Source organism: Candida jiufengensis (genome assembly GCF_024610255.1).
Source record: "Candida jiufengensis strain CBS 10846 chromosome Unknown scaffold1, whole genome shotgun sequence".
In the NCBI taxonomy this organism is placed as follows: domain Eukaryota; kingdom Fungi; phylum Ascomycota; class Pichiomycetes; order Serinales; family Debaryomycetaceae; genus Lodderomyces; species Lodderomyces jiufengensis.
Genome location: NW_026261562.1, coordinates 776621 through 795424, shown reverse-complemented (window position 1 = coordinate 795424; position 18804 = coordinate 776621). Strand labels below are relative to the sequence as shown.

The following is an 18804-nucleotide window of genomic DNA, read 5'->3' as shown; positions in this document are numbered from 1 at the left end:
TATTTCTACTCAGGAGTGCCTATTTGTTGAGTACGTGTTTCATCATTAGTCTCAAACTTGTGATTATTTTTCTTTTTTTAATAACAGAGCAATTCGAGAAAATAAGATTTCATAGTCAATGAGCTTATTTTAGATCTTAATAAATTACATACAATTAGAATAAAAAGTTTTTCCCCATGATCTGAATCTTAAGCTGTTTTAAAGATCCATTAATGATAGAAATGTGTTGCAAAATCCTGGCTCAAAAAAAGAGCTACCAATCCACCCCTCGTTTGATTGAATTATAATAATGTTTTAAGTGGAGATCAAATTTGGTAGCTATAATAATTTATTATACCAATCAAATAATTAATGTAATAAATAATATCCACTCTTCAATTCCTTTTTTAATTAATCCAATTTCTTATAATTGATTCTAGGGATTTTAGAGTATCAAAACGAATCTAACAATGTCATCAAATGCATCATGTATATTTTGTAAAATTATAAAAGGTGAAATTCCATCTTTTAAATTAATTGAAACTGCCAAAACTTATTCATTTTTAGATATACAACCAACATCAAAAGGTCATGTATTAATTATTCCAAAATATCATGGAGCAAAATTACATAATATACCAGATGATTATTTAAGTGATTTATTACCAGTTGTTAAAAAATTAACAAAAGTTTTAAAATTAAATGAAAATAATACTCCTGAAGGTGAAGGTTATAATGTTTTACAAAATAATGGTAGAATTGCTCATCAAGTAGTTGATCATGTTCATTTTCATTTGATTCCAAAACCTGATGAAGAAACTGGGTTAGGGGTTGGTTGGCCTGCTCAAGAAACTGATTTTACTAAATTAGGTAAATTACATGAAGAATTAAAAGAAGAATTAGCAAAATTAGATAATGAAAAGTTATAAAAAAAATATTGAGATTAAGGTTTATGAGATTGATGATGTTGATGATGTATGTGTGACGAATTGATGAGGAGTTGACGTAAAGTTGATTTATATAATTTAATATATTAATATATATAAAATATACATGAATTTAATTTAAGACATATCCTATAAAATACCCCCAATTAATCCAAATATATAACCCAGTATATAACTTGTAAAAAATGTCAATGTAGTAGCACCAAATGGGAAATAACTTATAGTATAATAAGCAATTGCAAATATTTCAATTATACTTGTAAAAATTGTTAATAAACTACTTTTTAAAACAACACTTGAATAAATAGTTAAAAAAATTGATGTAAAAAATACAGTAGTAAAAACAATTCTATCTTTTGATAACAAATGTCGTATATAATTATATGGTCCTTGTAAAACTCCAAATGATATAACAAATAATACTGAACCACCAGTCCATAATAATCCAAATTTTCTTGGTCTTAATGCTAATACAGGAAACATAAAAAAACATATTACAAAACACAAAACAGAAGCAGATAAACAACAACCAAAACCAATTAATCTTTCCAATCTTGATAATTGAAACCATGAAGGTTCTTGTTGTTGAGTTGAATTTGGATTATTTAAATCTTGAATTGATGTTGGTAATCTTTGATATAAATCATTTGCTCCAGTTTTGAAATAATCTGTCCATTCTGATAATATAGGTCGATTTGTATTAGTATTATTATTATTATTTATTGAAGTAGTTCTATCATTCCAATTTCGAAATGATTGTCTAAAGATATTCTCTGATTCGACTGACATTTTTGATTATATATAAATTATATGAAACTTAAATGATAGTAAGTGACTTATGTATTAATCTATGCTAAGTGAGACTTTACTTCGACGGATTATAAATGCAAATGATTACTTGTTAATAACTAATTGATATTAATTATTTAAATGGCAAACTAGTTAAAGATAAATTCTAATATTAGAAAACAAATAATAATATTTAATCAAAAACACAAAATAAATAATAAAAATAATAAAAATAAACAAAAAATTATTTAAAAAAATAAATAACCAGTAAGTAAATTTCTCAATTTAGATTAATTACATTTTACCTTCAAACTTGACTAATTCAATAAGTCTTACCTACCATACAGTAATAGAACATCATAAAGTTAGTTCATTATCAAATCATACTTCGTTTGATACATTAGTGCTCAATTCAATTTAATCAAAATACTTAAACCAGAAACACTACCCGTTAAGTCCCCCTCGAAATTATTTTTTTATAATCTTTCCTTATCAATACAAGGCTTCATTAATCTCAAATTCAATACCAATTTTCATCTACAAAAACGAATATAAATTGATTCAATCAAATAGTTTTTTTCAATATTAGTTTTTCCTCAAATATGGAACAGTTTTTAAAAGACAGTCCATCAGACTTTAGCACGTTTGATGAAAAATCTAATTTTCAATCAGATAATAATAACAACAATAATAACTACAATAATCAATTAAATGATCAAGATTTACCAAATTTTACATATAATCCAATAAATGATGATGATATAAATAACTCACAATCATTTGGTTTAAAATATGAAGATGACGATCAAAATAATTCTGGTATTCGTAATGATTATTCATTAAATTTAGATTACTCCGGTGATACTAATAACAATAATAATAATAATATACAGAATGTTAACAATAACCTAAATTTCGATCAAAATTATATAAATTCAAATGATAGCGGGAATTATTATAATAGTAGTATAAGTAATCTTAATACATCAGAATCTGGATTTAATTCAAATACTCAATTATCAGGAAGTGAATATTTAAGTCCAAATAGATATCCAAATGATCAACAGCAACATCAACATCAACAACAACATCAATCAAGTGATTCATCTAATTTATATAACCAGAATCTGAACCTCCAACAACAACAACAATCTCAATTAGAATCTAATTTTGCTGGTTCAAATCCAGGATCTTTTACAAGTGAGCCATTCTTAGATGATATGGCATTCTCCCAAGCTATATTAGGACCTCAATTAAATATTCCACAATATTCAAACAACAGCAACAATTTTAGAGAAAGTTTATCACCACAACCATTATCTCCACAATTAAGAAGTTCATCATCACAACCATTTATGAATATATCAAATTCTGCGAATTTAGATGAATTAATTTCACCTGGAAAAAATTATGATGAAAATTCATTTTTAAATCCTCAATATTTTTCACCACCTACGAGATCATCAAATAATTTTAATTCGTTAAGATCTATAGCTGAAGATTCTTATGGAAATAGTGATGGGAATTTTAATAACAATGGTAATAATGTTTTCAGTCCAACTGAATTATCAAGACATGGAAGTATAAGTGGTCCATCATACAATAATAACAATCAAATACCTCAATCTAATTCATATATATCGCCACAATTGAATCCTTCATCTTATGTATCACCAGATTTCAACAATGGATCTTATTTAAATTCACCTCCAAGATATAGTACTCAGAGGATAAATCATTTGAATTTAAATCAACCAGCATCATCTACTTCTCAAAATCAACAACAACAAGAGCAACAACAACAACAACAACAACAACAAATGAGTTCCTCAATTCCAAACCATGCTTCAATAAAACGGGAGAACTGGTCATCATTATCACCACCCCCATCACAACAATCAATGTTAAGTACATCAGTACCCAATTCTTCAAAACATTCAAAAGATACAACCACCACAAATTTATCATCAGCAGCATCATCATCATCAAATATCCCCACAAAACAACTCTCCAAAGAAGAAAAATTAAAAAGAAGAAGAGAATTTCATAATGCAGTAGAAAGAAGAAGAAGAGATTTAATAAAAGAAAAAATTAAAGAATTAGGTATAATTGTACCACCATCATTATTAAATCCTCAATTAAGTGCTGTACAAACTTTACAAAGACAACAAAATATTGATTCTCAAGATTTACAAGATTTAATTGGGTCAATAAAAGTTAAAGAAACTAAACCTAATAAATCCACTATTTTAAATAAATCTGTGATTTATATGAATCATTTGAACTATGTTTTGAAGCAACAAGAAATTGCAAAGTCTAAATTGATTCAACAAATTAATCAATTGGAAAGTGGAACAAATGGTGGTGGTGGTGGTGGTAGTAATTGGAGTTAACTCAAAGAAGGTTTATGTGTTTATAGATAGAAATAATAGATGATGGTTTTCGTTATTTATAGGATTTTGTAATTGTTTTTAATTTAATTAATAGTTTCAGTTCAGAAGAAAACAACAACAAGAGATCACTTAAAAATCTACAGTAATACTCTATTATATTTTCTTTATTTTTTTTTTATTATTTTTTTCATTTATTTCTTTAAAGACATAAATAAAACTGTTTTCTGAGTTGTTGTGTGAATCATGAAATGAATTAAAAATTGAGAAATTAAATAAAAAAGAATATACTAATAAAAAATTAACATTTCTTAAATAAATTATTGAATTTGTGAATAACCAGTAAAAGGATTAGCATTCTTAGATTTCAAATATTCATCAGAAGCTTCTTGCCATTCTCTATTCAAAGTATGTGGTTGAGGAGCAGCTAATGATTTAATACCAATAAATAATGCAATACTACCAATAACTGAACCAGCCACTATATAAAATATTTTTGAAGCTTCACCTGGAGCATATAAAGGTCTTCTTGGTCCCCATTCACCAAATGATATATAATAAGCAGCTTGTTTTTCAGCATTAGTTAATTCTGACCATGGTAATTCCATTCTTGTTTTTAATTCTTCTATAATTGATTGTTGATCTTCTTTTGGTAATGAAATCCATCTTGTTTCTAAATTTCCAACATAAGCATTTGATAAAGCTCTTGGAATGCTTTTAGCTACTGAACTATTATATCTAATTGATTGTCTTGTTAAAGATTTAATAAACATTTGTGATGACATTTTTTGCTATGATTGTTGTGTATGATATTAAGAATGTTATTGTCTATTAAAAAATAAGTTAGTTTATTGTTCTTTTAATAAAGTTGAATGAAAGAATGAAATTGATAAATATTGTAGTGAGTATGAAATTGAAATAAAGGTTTTAGGTAATATATCTTGTGTTTGCTCGTATGATATTGTTGTTGTTATATAAATAATTTTTCACTTAACTAAATTAATTTTCTCTCTCTTACATAAAAAAAAAATTTATAATTTTGATTGGACTAATACTTTAATTAATATATTATATAATAATTGGTAAATGAACTACCAACGATAAATCTTATGAAGTATAATGTTAATTCAAGTATATTGAAGTTTGAGTATAATGCTAAATCACTTGTCTATTGTTTCTGACATTTCAAGTATAAATCAACATATATTCTTGACTAAACTTAATTTGTATAATGAATTGTGAAAACAATTGAAAGTTAAACCTTAAACCTTTGAGTGGATCTTCCCAATATTATATACTCAAATCAGACTTGGGTTTAATTAAAATTGATACAATTGACTCTATTATAGACTGTAGTGATCGACTTGTGATTTCAGTCCTTATATTTCTTCAATTTTTGAGCCAAATTAACTGACAGTTATATCAATCCCCTATTTCTCAATTTCTTCTTTCATGACTAATTTAAAAAAGTAACATACCTATTAATCTGTGAAAGTTCCTTTATGAAGAATATTTATTAATAATTGGTGATTAGTTGATAAGATCCGATGAATAAAAACAAGTTATTCTCAATATATTAATAATATTACAACCTTTAAATTCAATCTTCGATTTGATATTCCTTAATTCTAATTAGATGCTTTTTTTCTTTTTACTGTATAGAATTTGTGTGGTAGTGTACTTTTGTTAATAAGTTGCAAAATTAAAAATCATGTCATTTTAAAGAGTAGTAGTAGACCAAATTGATTTATGTACGATTTTAATTTGGCATGTAGATTGTTAATATATATTAAAATTAACGATCGCAGTTTTTATTAACCGATTGATTACAAGCTCTCGTTTTTATATCGAAACTTATATATTTCAGGCTATAAATTGTGTCCATGAATATTAATTTGACATCAAAAAATAGATTGTAACTACTTATTGTATTGAATTAAAAGTAAAGATCTCTTTAGCTGAGAATCATTTATTTCTTTAACTTCAATTTTAAAATTTGAATCAATTATAGATTTAAAATGATTTAAAAATTCAATTATAGAACCACCAACTCCAAAATAAATATTTTTTGCAGCCAATAAACACATACTCGATTTATCATCAGGATTTGATTCACTTAGTATTATCTTAATTGATTCTGCCACTATTGGTAAAGTAATTGGTGAATAAATAGTTTCTGAACTTATCATGAAATTTATATTAAATCGTGAAACTAATGTATTAAATTCTTTACCCCATGATCCTGAAATGAATTTGATTTCTATATAATATTCATTCAACTGTTTTATAAATTCATCAATCAATTTCTTAGTTACAAAAACTTCATTATTTTCAAATCTTGTATTTATTTCATCAGTTGTTAGACTATGTAAATCTTGTATACTTAAAGTTGAAGCCCAATTTATTATTAAGTTCGGTAATGTAACTAATCTCAACACGTCATGATTAAAATCCGATAGTATTAATTTCATTGGTTTTGTATTTTTAAATTCAAATTTTTTCATTAGTATATAACTTGAAGGTAATGCAGTTCCACAACCAAAATCTAAAATTGAACTATTAAAAATATTAAGTACATCATTATTCCCATTATTGTATTCATTAATTAATTCATTAATCTCATCAATTGTATCATAAGAACATTCCCAACTCTTAAATCCACCTTCATAAACATTATTTTGTACATCAGAATCATTCTTATCTATTATTATATTTTTCAATTCATCTTTAACAACCAAATTTGAATTTATTTTTTCATCACAATCTTCAATCATAATTTGATGCTTTACATCAAATAATTCTCTTCTGTATATTATATTCTGATTTGGTGTTGTATAATTATCAAAAGTGATTCGTATACCTTCTAATGATTTTAGTAATGTATTCATATCATGTAATTTTGGTAAATGTTCTGATTTTACTTCATATGTATCTAGTTTGTAAGTTGTTGTGGGTTTTGATTGTAAATTTGAGTCATTTGTAACAGTATTGCTCTCTAAGTCGTCATCACTTAAGTCATCATTGGTAAATCCAAATGTGAAGGCCATTTAAAACTGGTATTAAATTAATTAAATGAGGTTGATCTCATCTTTTTTGAGTTTTCTTTGTAACAAATTATATTACACAAAACAGACTCTGATTTATAATTTATCGAAAATTAATTGTTGCAAATACAGCACCTTCAACAATTCATTTGATACTACATTAGAATTACTCTCCGAAATGATTATAGCCATTAAAAACAAACTTCAATGCTTCATGGGATCATTTAATTTAGAAAACAATTAATATTAGTTTGTCATAATTTGAAAAGTTTTTGCAGCAATTTGAATAAAACATTTTGTGTCAATTTGTATTGGCAAACTCGAACAAGATTATAGAAGTAATTAACCAAATTCTAGGAAGACTTATTTCTAAGGCCATGAATCAAGATGCAACAGCCACTCACTCATAGATCTGGATCAAAATTTGAAACGAATCTCAAATGCCATTCGAGATTATTTGGTAGCAATTTACTATGTAATTTAAAGTATCACAAGCTATTAAAATTGCGGCAAGGCACTATCCACTTTTTTGGGGAATTTTTCATATGGGTTTAAAGATCTATCAACAGATGAACAATTCAAATATCAGATCCAATATTAAAGAAATTGATTCAGCAAGAGTTAAATTATTGAATACAGATTAAAGTAATCAACCAATATATAACTGGATCTTAAACAATTTCAAAGCAATAATAATAATAAAAATAATTTATTATTTTAAATCAAATGACAGAAGAAAAAAAAAACAATTGAAATTTAAAAGACTGAGAAATTGAAGTGAACATTTTAATAATATTTAATAATTATACATATTTTAAATAAGCAACAAATAATTTCAAATTTAAACGAGATTTAATATCATCAATTAAAAACCATACAACAACAATAAAATGGATCAATTGAAATCTCAATTTCCAACAACAGTTGAAGATATTCAATATTATATTAATTTAATAAAATCAAAAATTCCAACAAATTTTGATGAATTTCATTCTCATGTAAATCAACATTTTCATCAATTTCAAAATTTAAAATATGATTCTATATTAGATGATTTTAAAAATTTAAGAATTAATCCAGTAACTATTTCATTAACTTTAATTTCATTAACTACTTTATTTATATTTGGTAAAATTTTTGGTTCATCAACAACATCTACAACCACAACAAAATTAGATGATAAAAATTCAACAACAACAACCAAATCAACAAAAAAACCAAAGAAAAAAGTAAGTAAAGCTCAAAAGGCAAATAAAGAAATTCAAGAAATTTTAGATTATGTTGAACTGGAATATGTACCAGAAATTGATAATTATATAGAAAATTATAAAAAATTATCAATTGATGAAATTGATTCAAAATTTAAATTTTTTGATGAAATGTTATTAAAAGAATTAATGAAATTAGATGGTATAGATGTTAATGGGAATGAAATTTTAAGAGAAAATAGAAAAAAAGTTATTAAATTTATTCAAGATCATCAAAACAGATTGGATAGATTTAAAAAAGATATAACAGTTAAAGCAACTACAACAACTAATTGATTTCAAATTAAAGTATTAATTCATGTTATGAAAGTATATTATTTACATATAATAATAATGCAATTTATCATCTAATATCATAATAATAGTAATAGTTAATATATAATCTTATTCTTTAATAAAGAGCATTGTAATCACTAATTCTCTCAGATACCTAATAAAACTAGTTTAGATCAACCTACAAATCTTCATTAAAATAATGATCATTTATTAATTATTTATCTTCATTTACTTTCATTTAATGGAGCAAATCTTTCTATTCTTTCTCTTCTTGGACTTAAATTATTTAATTTTATACCAGCTCCATATTGTTGACCATAAGGAGAATGAGCACCAATTAAATTATTATTCAAAATATCTTCACCACTTGTTCTTCTAAACATTTGATTTCCTAACCCATCACCACCATTATCCAATATATAGGTTTTAATAAATCCAATCTTATATCTATTTTCAAAAGCTTCATCTCGTAAATGACTTCTTGCTCCATTTGTTTCTTGTTCAAATAATCCTGATTTAAATAATGGTTCATCTGTTTTATCTTTCGATCTATACATTAAAAATCCACCTGCTAATGCTGCTATACCAAATATTTTTGTCATTGTTATTTCAAATGGTTTTTCTTCTTTTGGTGGATGATGATCATGATGATGTGATGAGTTATATCTTTTTGATGTTTTGAGTTGTAATTGTTTTTTGGTTATTGAACGAATGGATTGTTTTGATTGATTTATTCTTGATAACATTGTGAATATATTGTTGTGAGTAATGAGTTTTGTTTATAAGTATATGTTATGTTAAAAAGGTTAATTGAAGAACTAATAGTAGTGTCGTTAAATGGGAATAGGTAATAATAAAATGAATGAATGTGATATGAGTACTTGGTATGAATATTTGTCTTAGATGTTGATTGGTTTTAAGGTTGAATAGTTTTATAATTTAGTCCCAATTGATGTATCTATTCTCTCTTATTAACTAATTATAAACCAATAAAAAAATAGGTGAAAAAAATTCTTAAAATATTATTATGTACAGAATACTATTAGTGTTATATACAGGAATTATGATTGCAAAAACTTATACATAATATCAATCAAACAAGTACAAGAAGAGTTCATATTACAATTATTTGAGTTTGTTCTATAAGCATGATAATTACTTTTATTAATGTTATTTTATAAAAACCCTTATAATATAAAAAAAATACCCATATAATCCTAAATTTTGTTGACCTTTAAAGACCAGCTTTAAATAATACAATTTTTAACCTATTTACATCATCATCGTCTCTCCTAATTTTTTATTAATTCTTCAGATCTTCCCATTGTTGAACCCAACTAGATCTATAAGCATGAGGATTATAAGATGAAGTAAACTTAGCGGAAGGTGATGAATTTCCCGTTGTTTTTGCTAATTTTTTAGCTCCACCAGTTTGTGAAAATCTTGTAAATACAAAATCAGTAGTTATTACAAATAATGGACCTAATAATAATATTGAACCCGTTGGAAAATGTTTCATTGTTTGTGAATTTATCATGTCTATAACTTTTTGTATGTTTTTAATACTTTTTCTTTATGATGTGAATATCGATTATGTGTGAAAAATTTCGTAATGCTAATTCTGGGGTATCCTAAATTTTAAAATGCTAATGTTTTACTCCCTTTTCTATAAGAACAAGTTGAAGTGTTGAATAAACTGGTTTATGAGCCAGATAATAATTTTAATAAAACCAATTTGGTTTTTCTATTTAATGAAGTTTTTTCAATATAATTATTTGATCTTCTTTTTATAATTGCAATTTTAAATTTTTTTTTTTCTTTTTTTTTTAATTCATTTCTTTTTTTTAAATTGAATTTTTAGTTCAAGAAAAATTGCAATTAATTTAAATCAATTGAAAAATTGCTTTTACAGTATAGTGCTATAGATCTTTCGATTAATTCATTTAGAACTAGGACTATTAACAAATTTGATGTGTTTTTAAATATAAGCGTAGCTAAAGTTGTCTAGAATTTGCTGAATCAATTTGTTGTCCCGGAGAAATTAATTACCAAATGTTTTTATAATATCATATCGACATATCTAATCAAGAATTGATGATTAAACTGAAACGTTTTGAGATCACTTTAATTTACATCAAAACCAAATGATAGTTTTTATTGAGGTATTTTTAAAAATTATAATTTGATCTGATCTGATCATGTACGCAAATAGAAGAAATTGCTGCAAAAAATTGGTAGCCCGTTCTGTATTTATGCTATGATATCATACTAGTTAAACCCTTTCTTTCTTTAACAAATTATTAAATTGTAGACCAAAGATTTAAACTTCTTTTTCTCTTGACTGAAGTCTAACACGTATGGTAATAATTATAGTTTTTGATAATAAACAATCGTTGAATTTTAATTTAATTCTATATTTGCATGCAAAAGTGTAGATTCTAACTATTTTGAGGAAACACGAGAAAACCACGAAATCAATCAACTAGTTGACGAGCAAATGGTCAATTCTTTCTAGTTAGACACTTCTTGTTAACTTTCTGGGGCTTAAATGCACAAAGTTTAGAGTTTCGAAAAATCAAGACTCCAAGTTATCTCGAGAGTCATATATGTTTCAAAATTATTAAGCTTCATGACTAAAATTTTTACATTCTTCTGCCAATTGATCAAATAGGGGTTTCGAAAATGTTCAAAATTCACAATCAATAAAATAAAAAATTACAATAGTTATAACTTGTATATCAATGAATTTTTTATTGAATATATAAACTCCTATTAAAAGTAACTCCAAATTTAATCAATTAATAAACAATCCCCTTAAAAACCAGTACTGATTAAATAATCAGCTAATTTTTCAACAATTGTAGTGGCTTCTCCAGGTTGTACTCCATTAGGATAATGAGCAATTAATATAGTTTGTTTAGTACGAACACAAATTAAACCTTCTGCTTCATGTTTACCATAAATTGAACGATCATCATTTCTTAATAAAAAATATTTTTGACCTTGAGCATGTAATCCATGAGCTTGTAATCCAGAAGCATCATCAAATCCTTTTGCAATTTCTTGAATTTCTTTTGGTTGTAATTGAAAATTTCCTGATTGAGCCCATAATGAATCTCCTGCTTTTGAATATAATGCTGCTTTATCTAATTTTCCTGTACCTGTTAAATTATCAGTATATGCTTGCCACGACATGGTATTAGTTTGTTCAAAAGGGGTATCAATTGCTGGGAGAAATTTGTTGTTGATGAAATTGAAACTGAAACTTTAAGCAACAATATTAATTATTATATTTGTAAGTGTAAAATAAATTTGAAATCTAAAATTTGAAATTTAATATACGTAAAAATAAGTCACATGACATAGTAGTGTAAAAAGTTATAAATTTTAGAGCTATAGTACGTAATTAATATAAAGTCTTTCATTATAATTATACATTAAGTTTTCTTTTCTTTGTAGCTGGTCCTTCACCTACTTCTGGTTCTTCAATAATTTCAACATCTGAGATATGTTCTGGTTCTAATTCACCTTCAATAATTTCCAAACCATCTTCCAATCCTAAAGTATCATCATCGTCTGAAAATTCAACTTTTTCATTTGGATTTCGTTTCTGTCTTAATTTTATATTTGGTAATTCTGTTTCACAATCCCCAATGTTTAAATATAATTCAAGATTTTCTACTTGATCTGAATCATCTTGAATTAATATAATCTCTGTTGGTTTAACTCCTGGAACTTTTGACAATGGAGTCTCTAGGTAATCATCAAAATCTACATCATAAATTAATTTTGATTGACCTATTTGAATTGAAATGTCATCTTCCGAATAATCATATTTTTCAACTAATTGGTTTATGAGCCAACTTAATGTCAATTTCTCATAATCTTGAATGTTAAGATTGAAAATTCCTCTAGATACCAAAGAACAAGCAGCACAATTTGGATTTGGTGCATCAACTGGAGCATGAGTAATATATTGTTTTGGTTTTAAACATGTATGCATTAAACTTGAAGCTTCAGCAATTTTTTTGAGGTCATAATTTAATTGCTGTACACTTAATCCTGCAACAGCTGAAAACCCTGAAATTATAGCATTAGTTGTAGCAATAGCAGGTATAATATTTCCTGCAATTTCTTTGATGTCAAATTTCGATTTTGTTTCTATATTGAAAATGTATGATCTTAAATTTGATGCTGCTGCAACAAACACCAATGTATCTTCATCATCCTTGTCAAATGCAACAAATGGTTCACCATTTTTGAGTCTGTGTTGTAGTCTAGCACTTGATTTATACAAGGCATATAAATTTTCTAGTATTGACCATTTCTTTTGATCTTTCAGTAGTATAGATTCATTTGATTCATCATTTAACAAATTACGTAAATCATTCTCATATTTTGCAAATTCCAATGGTGTTGGTTTTTCTCTTGTTGCCCATAATGTTTCAATCAATAATAATCTTTCAATATCAACTTTGAAAATTTTATCAATTAAACTTTCAATAAAATCATTTGAATTTCTTATTTTATCTCTTAATTCAATTAATTCATTTGCTTCTTTTGCTAAATTTTCAATTTCTTCATTATTATCAGTTTCATTTGCAATAGTATCAGCATCATTTAAATTATTAGAATCATCACCTTCACTCTCGTCAAATAATTGATGAAATAAAAATTCCTTCGCCCAAGTTATACAATGAACTGGTAATGATGGAGTTGATCTAATTGTACACACGGGATAAGTTTTTGGAGCAACATGTTGTTCACAATCGAAACATGAACTATTATAAGGAATTATTGGATTTACATGACCTTGAAACCCTTCTGTACCACATTCCATTAATGGTTTTCTCAAGAATAAACACATTTTATTTACATATTTTCTTGCTTCAATATTATCCAAAGCATTATAAATACAACTAAATTGTTCCCACCATTCCAAGGGAAATTGTGATTTATCCATAATATTACCATGATGTGAAATTAAATTTGATCCCAAATAATTAAATGATTGAACTGCCTTTTTTACAGTCAATGACTTTGATTTATCAATATCTGTTTTACGAAATAAAAATTGACGATTTAAATTTGATAATGTTATTGTATCTAAATCAATTATATGAATTTCTCCAAAACCTGTTAATACTAAATCTTTTAATAATTCACACCCAATCCCCCCTGCTCCAACCATTAAAACTTTGGTAGTTCTGATCTTGTTAAAACTCTCATCACCTAATATCTTCTTAAGATAAGTATCTTTTGCCATTGATCGTGTTGATTATATTTATTTTTTGACTAAGCTATTTAAGTAAACTTGAATTTTTCAGAATTATCAAAAAGCGCGTAATTTAAAAAATCATTTTTACAACTAAAAATTCCTAAACATCAACTCAAATTAATCATTATATACCAAGAACTTAAACACTTGTAAATAAAGTCCAGACTCCTTTAGCATATTGAACAATTTCATCACCACCTAATTTACTTTCACCATATAATCTATCAACAAAACTAATAGGTACTTCACCAACAGTAAAACCCAAACTTCTAGCTCTAACCATCATTTCCATTTGAAATACGTACCCTTTTGATTTAGTAACACTAATAATTTTTTTCAAAACTTGAGTCTTATATAATCTAAAACTACCCGTTAAATCACTAACATTAGGTCTTAAAACAACAGTAGCTAAAAAATTTGCACCTCTTGAAATTAATTTTCTTTTAAAATCCCAACCATAAACTCCCCCATCTCCCGCATACCTTGTTCCAGTAACAATATCATAGTCTTCTGTTTTTTGTTTTGCTATAAATTCAGGTATTGCTTCTGGATGATGACTAAAATCTGCATCCATTATAATTACAAAATTTCCAGTAACAAATTGTAAACCATGAACATATGCTGTACCTAAACCTAATTTACCTGCTCTTGGTCTCAATTGAATATGCTCTGGTCCATAAATGTCAATTAAATTTTTGGCAATTTCTTGTGTACCATCTGGTGAATTATCATCAACTATAACTACTTCCCAATTTAATTTATTTTCAGTGAAAGTTTTATTTAATAAATATATAAGAATTGGTAAATTTCTTCTTTCATTATATGTTGGTAAAATTACCGAGTATTTATTTGTCGTCATTATTGGTTGAATTATTGGTTTAATTGATTAAATTGATCTCTTGAATTAATTTAATAATATTTCATTTTACGTGTCATAATATAAGACAATATAAAATTTATATACAGTATAGGAAATCTACTGAAAAATTTACGAAGAACATAATGAAAAGAACTACTCTACATCAAGCTCTATTATAGTACTATTATTAAAACATTAAATTATTATATATAAATACTCTCTTCCTCCCTCTTCCCTTTAAATGAAAATAAAATAACCTAGATAAAAAAATTTTAAAAAATTGACAAACTGAAACAAAAACTACATAGACAATATATTAAAAAAAGCAAACAAAAACTCCTTTTTGATTTTAAAAATTAAGATTTAATGAATTCATTTTATCATTTAATGCAACTGTTGGATTATAAATTGCTGGTGAATGACTTTGAAACCTTACTTGGTCCATTAATTGTGAAGCTCTATTAGGGTTTTGAAAATTATGAATTTGATTCATTGATTGATACAGTTGTGGTTGGTGTTGTTGATGTTGTTGAGTATGTTGTTGATGTTGTTGTTGTTGTGAAAATTGGTGGTGGTTATGTTGTAATTGGTGTTGTTGTTGATGTTGTTGTTGTTGGTGCTGTTGTTGGTAAATGTTAGGTGTACCTGAATTTCTAACATACCCATTTACATTTCTTTGTTGACGATGTTGTTGATATTGTGGTTGTGGTTGATGCATATTGATAAAATTATTATTTAAATTTAATGGTTGACCACTTGCTGTTGCAGCAGCAATTGCAGCAGCTGTTGAATTAACTGAATGTAAATTATTATTTTGATTATAATTGATCGAAGGTTTCGAAGCACTGCATTTTAAACAACATAAATTTTTGGCAAAATTATGATACATGCAAAGTTCACATTTCCAATCACCAGCTCTAAATGGTACACTATTGAAATTTCTTTGTGATCCATTCTCATTATTGACTTTTTCAACTTGTTGTTGTTGTTGCTGTTGCTGTGGTTGTGATTGTTGTGGTTGTTGAGCTGGTAAATGTATTTCTTGAGAAACTTTGAATTGTTGAGGTTGGGTTTGTGGTTGTTGTTGTTGTTGTTGTTGTTGATGCTGTTGTTGTTGTTGTTGTTGAGGTTGTGAATGTTGCTGTTGTTGTTGATGTTGTTGTGGTTCTTGCCTTCTTGGACCATTTGAGTAAATTGATTCTTGAATAGCAACAGCACTAGAAGCAGGAAATGAACATCTAAAACAATGAGTTCTTCTTTGAAAATTAGAAAATCCACAAGATGGACAAGTCCAATCTCCAGGTCTTGGTCTATTTTTTGAAGGTGGGAAAGGAGTTAATAAATCATTAGCTTTATCCAATACTTTTGTAGATGATGGTTGAACTTCAATAGCTCGATTATTTAATGCTTTACCATTCATTGATAATGATTCCGTTGCTTCTTCATGAGCTCCAAAAACTGCAAATCCCGTTGTGTTTTTACTATCATTGTTTTTCAAAGTCCAAAATGCAACTGGTCTACCTCCATACTGAGTGAACCAATATTCTAATTCTGATTGAGTAGTATCTGAAGGTAAATTTGAAAGATACAAGATCTTGGATCTCTCACTAACAAATGCTTTAACATCTTGAGCTATATCATGAGGTTGTGTGAAAACATTCGGATGACTTTCAATGGGTAATGATTTTTTCATTAATTGTACAACTAATTGAGTATGTAAATTTAAAGTCTTTTCTGGATTTAAGTCTTCTTTATCAACTTCTACTTCTAATGCAGTGACCATATTTGATATTGATGATGCAGTATATGATAATGCCTCAGGATGACTAGCATGCCATTTTGAGTATTCTGCAGGTAAATCAAATAATCTCGGATGTTGCAAATATGGTGGTAAAACAACACTTTTATCCCTTGCTTCTCTTGGTAGCTGAACTCTTAATTTCGAACTATCATAACTGACAAACAGAAACTCTTTGTCTTGAAGTGTTTGTATGTATGTATCAAAAGTATTGATTGCATCTTTAAATAATCCTGCATTTCTCACATGTTCCCATGTCAACTTATTTAATTGAGAACAATATGGAGTTATTGGAGTATTCATAGGACGTACTAATATAGATTTCTCATATATTACTTCTAAAGTTGTAACATCTATAGTTGACCAAGAAAATGCAATTAATTCAGTTGAATCCTTAGTGACATAAGTATTTGAGTCATCGCATGTTGTACTTACATGAATAACAATAAAATAATCACTCATCTCCTGTAATCCAATAATCCTATAACAATGAATAAAAAAGTAAAAAAATTGAAAACAAACTGAATTGTTTCTATATGTAATGCTGAAATCAAAACAATAAATAAAATAAATATATAAATATAATGAATGTGAATATGATGTCTTATATATGTTAATACAGAATTAAAAAGATCTTGAAAATGAATGTTAAGCTATACAAAGCTTTAAGTAGTTGAGAACTCTCTTTATTGAATGATTAGTTTTCTTAAAAATCGTGTTTCCAAATACTTTTTTTTTTTTTTTCAATTGTTGATTAATTTTCTTTTTTTTCGGTAGGTAGTGAGCATTTGTGTAATAAAAGAGATGATAGAAATAATAGTTGCAAAATCATTGAATTTAATATCCAATTTAATAATACATTTAAAGTATTCACTGATTTAATGACCAACTGTTTTTAAATATACGTCAGTTCCCCAGCTAGGATATGTTTGTACAGTTAACAGTCCTTTCGTTCCATCATCTTTATCAACGGTATCATTAAATACTTCAATATATTGTTTAGCTAAAGGTAATCCAAATCCCATTCCTGCAACTGAATTCCCACCTCCAAGATGTTCAGGTGGTACATTTAAAGTTTTGAAACTTTCCCCTTCATTGCTACTGTAAGTGGTAAAAGAATAATCAAAAATATGTTTTAAAGTATTTTGTGGTATACCTTTACCTTTATCTCTTATTCTAATTTCCATAAATTTTGGTGAATCATGAGATGTTGATACTGTTATTGTTATCGGATCTGATACATTATTTTCAATTTGTGCTCTAAATGAATTTTTAAATAATTCCATGAAAATATAATCTAGGTGATATTCAATATATGGAAAATATAACAGATCACTTTTATCTGTTTCTGATGGATCCTTTTGACTCCAATAAACTGCTCTTAAATTTGTATCTATTTTTATTGGAACTGACTGATCGTATTTCATCATTGTGATATCATTCACAACTTCTGCATTCTTTTTAATTACATCAGGAATATATAATAGTTTTACCACACCGTTATATTTTCCACCTTTAACATATTTATCTGGATCATTTATTGATTTCGTTAGCTCAATATGTTGATGAGCAATTAATCTCATACTTATTCTTTCATTTAAATGATTATCCAAAAACAGAGTGATTTGTTTCATTGATAATAAATTACTAACTTCTCCAAATCCTTTAGACAAACTTGGTAAAGTATCTGCATGAATATCAATAAATTTCGTGAGTACATCATTTGCAAATTCTTTATTTTCTTCCAAAGTATGCGGTGTATATAGACTTGCTTTCAATAAAGAACTCATTGATTGTAAATATGTGTCATAACTTTCTGATATCGATGGATTTAATACTACTAAATAAGGTAATTTTCTAAATTCTTTTAGTCTCCTAGCATTGTATATGAGTAAATGTTCAATTGTTTCTCTTGCATTTTGTAATATGAAGCTGGATGATAATTTCTCAGATTGGTTGTATAAATGATTTAATGAAAATTGGGGTAGTTTCTTTTTGGAATAGTGAATGATTGGTTGTTCCAACATCGTTCTTATCTTGTACTCTTCCAAGAATTGTATTTGCTGACATTTCTCTACTTCACTTGATATTGATATAAACCTTCTTGTAAGCCGTATAGGCGTTCTTATTCTCATTTGATTTTGTTGATATATTAATGGAATTACCGTTACAAATT

At 26.6% G+C, this 18804-nt stretch overlaps 12 protein-coding genes across 12 annotated transcripts; 3 read left to right on the top strand and 9 right to left on the bottom strand. All coding sequences in view use genetic code 12, as the record gives it.

Annotated features, from left to right (window-relative positions):
* Positions 1-449: 449 nt before the first annotated feature.
* On the top strand, positions 450-908 carry HNT1 (adenosine 5'-monophosphoramidase; the record flags this gene model as incomplete). The annotated part of the gene is made up of 1 exon (XM_051764786.1): positions 450-908. One exon carries the CDS (start codon positions 450-452, stop codon positions 906-908), a length of 459 nt encoding a protein of 152 aa, XP_051618163.1.
* Positions 909-1055: 147 nt separating this feature from the next.
* Positions 1056-1715, bottom strand: SFT2 (Sft2p; the record flags this gene model as incomplete). The annotated part of the gene is made up of 1 exon (XM_051764785.1): positions 1056-1715. The coding sequence occupies one exon, from the start codon at positions 1713-1715 to the stop codon at positions 1056-1058; it is 660 nt and encodes a 219-aa protein (XP_051618162.1).
* A 602-nt stretch (positions 1716-2317) lies between these two features.
* RTG3 (Rtg3p) lies at positions 2318-4108 on the top strand (the record flags this gene model as incomplete). Its single annotated transcript, XM_051764783.1, has 1 exon — positions 2318-4108. One exon carries the CDS (start codon positions 2318-2320, stop codon positions 4106-4108), a length of 1791 nt encoding a protein of 596 aa, XP_051618161.1.
* Positions 4109-4425: 317 nt separating this feature from the next.
* On the bottom strand, positions 4426-4890 carry COX5 (cytochrome c oxidase subunit Va; the record flags this gene model as incomplete). Its single annotated transcript, XM_051764782.1, has 1 exon — positions 4426-4890. The coding sequence occupies one exon, from the start codon at positions 4888-4890 to the stop codon at positions 4426-4428; it is 465 nt and encodes a 154-aa protein (XP_051618160.1).
* Positions 4891-6024: 1134 nt separating this feature from the next.
* On the bottom strand, positions 6025-7152 carry KGF54_004117 (uncharacterized protein; the record flags this gene model as incomplete). Its single annotated transcript, XM_051764781.1, has 1 exon — positions 6025-7152. The coding sequence occupies one exon, from the start codon at positions 7150-7152 to the stop codon at positions 6025-6027; it is 1128 nt and encodes a 375-aa protein (XP_051618159.1).
* Positions 7153-8039: 887 nt separating this feature from the next.
* On the top strand, positions 8040-8693 carry SNL1 (Snl1p; the record flags this gene model as incomplete). The annotated part of the gene is made up of 1 exon (XM_051764780.1): positions 8040-8693. One exon carries the CDS (start codon positions 8040-8042, stop codon positions 8691-8693), a length of 654 nt encoding a protein of 217 aa, XP_051618158.1.
* A 224-nt stretch (positions 8694-8917) lies between these two features.
* KGF54_004115 (uncharacterized protein) lies at positions 8918-9439 on the bottom strand (the record flags this gene model as incomplete). Its single annotated transcript, XM_051764779.1, has 1 exon — positions 8918-9439. The coding sequence occupies one exon, from the start codon at positions 9437-9439 to the stop codon at positions 8918-8920; it is 522 nt and encodes a 173-aa protein (XP_051618157.1).
* Positions 9440-9996: 557 nt separating this feature from the next.
* On the bottom strand, positions 9997-10230 carry KGF54_004114 (uncharacterized protein; the record flags this gene model as incomplete). Its single annotated transcript, XM_051764778.1, has 1 exon — positions 9997-10230. The coding sequence occupies one exon, from the start codon at positions 10228-10230 to the stop codon at positions 9997-9999; it is 234 nt and encodes a 77-aa protein (XP_051618156.1).
* Positions 10231-11507: 1277 nt separating this feature from the next.
* Positions 11508-11888, bottom strand: PFY1 (profilin; the record flags this gene model as incomplete). Its single annotated transcript, XM_051764777.1, has 1 exon — positions 11508-11888. One exon carries the CDS (start codon positions 11886-11888, stop codon positions 11508-11510), a length of 381 nt encoding a protein of 126 aa, XP_051618155.1.
* A 235-nt stretch (positions 11889-12123) lies between these two features.
* Positions 12124-13959, bottom strand: UBA2 (E1 ubiquitin-activating protein; the record flags this gene model as incomplete). Its single annotated transcript, XM_051764776.1, has 1 exon — positions 12124-13959. One exon carries the CDS (start codon positions 13957-13959, stop codon positions 12124-12126), a length of 1836 nt encoding a protein of 611 aa, XP_051618154.1.
* Positions 13960-14110: 151 nt separating this feature from the next.
* Positions 14111-14830, bottom strand: DPM1 (dolichyl-phosphate beta-D-mannosyltransferase; the record flags this gene model as incomplete). Its single annotated transcript, XM_051764775.1, has 1 exon — positions 14111-14830. One exon carries the CDS (start codon positions 14828-14830, stop codon positions 14111-14113), a length of 720 nt encoding a protein of 239 aa, XP_051618153.1.
* Positions 14831-15179: 349 nt separating this feature from the next.
* Positions 15180-18763, bottom strand: NRP1 (Nrp1p; the record flags this gene model as incomplete). Its single annotated transcript, XM_051764774.1, has 2 exons — positions 15180-17109; positions 17571-18763. 2 exons carry the CDS (start codon positions 18761-18763, stop codon positions 15180-15182), a joined length of 3123 nt encoding a protein of 1040 aa, XP_051618152.1.
* Between the last annotated feature and the right edge of the window lie 41 nt (positions 18764-18804).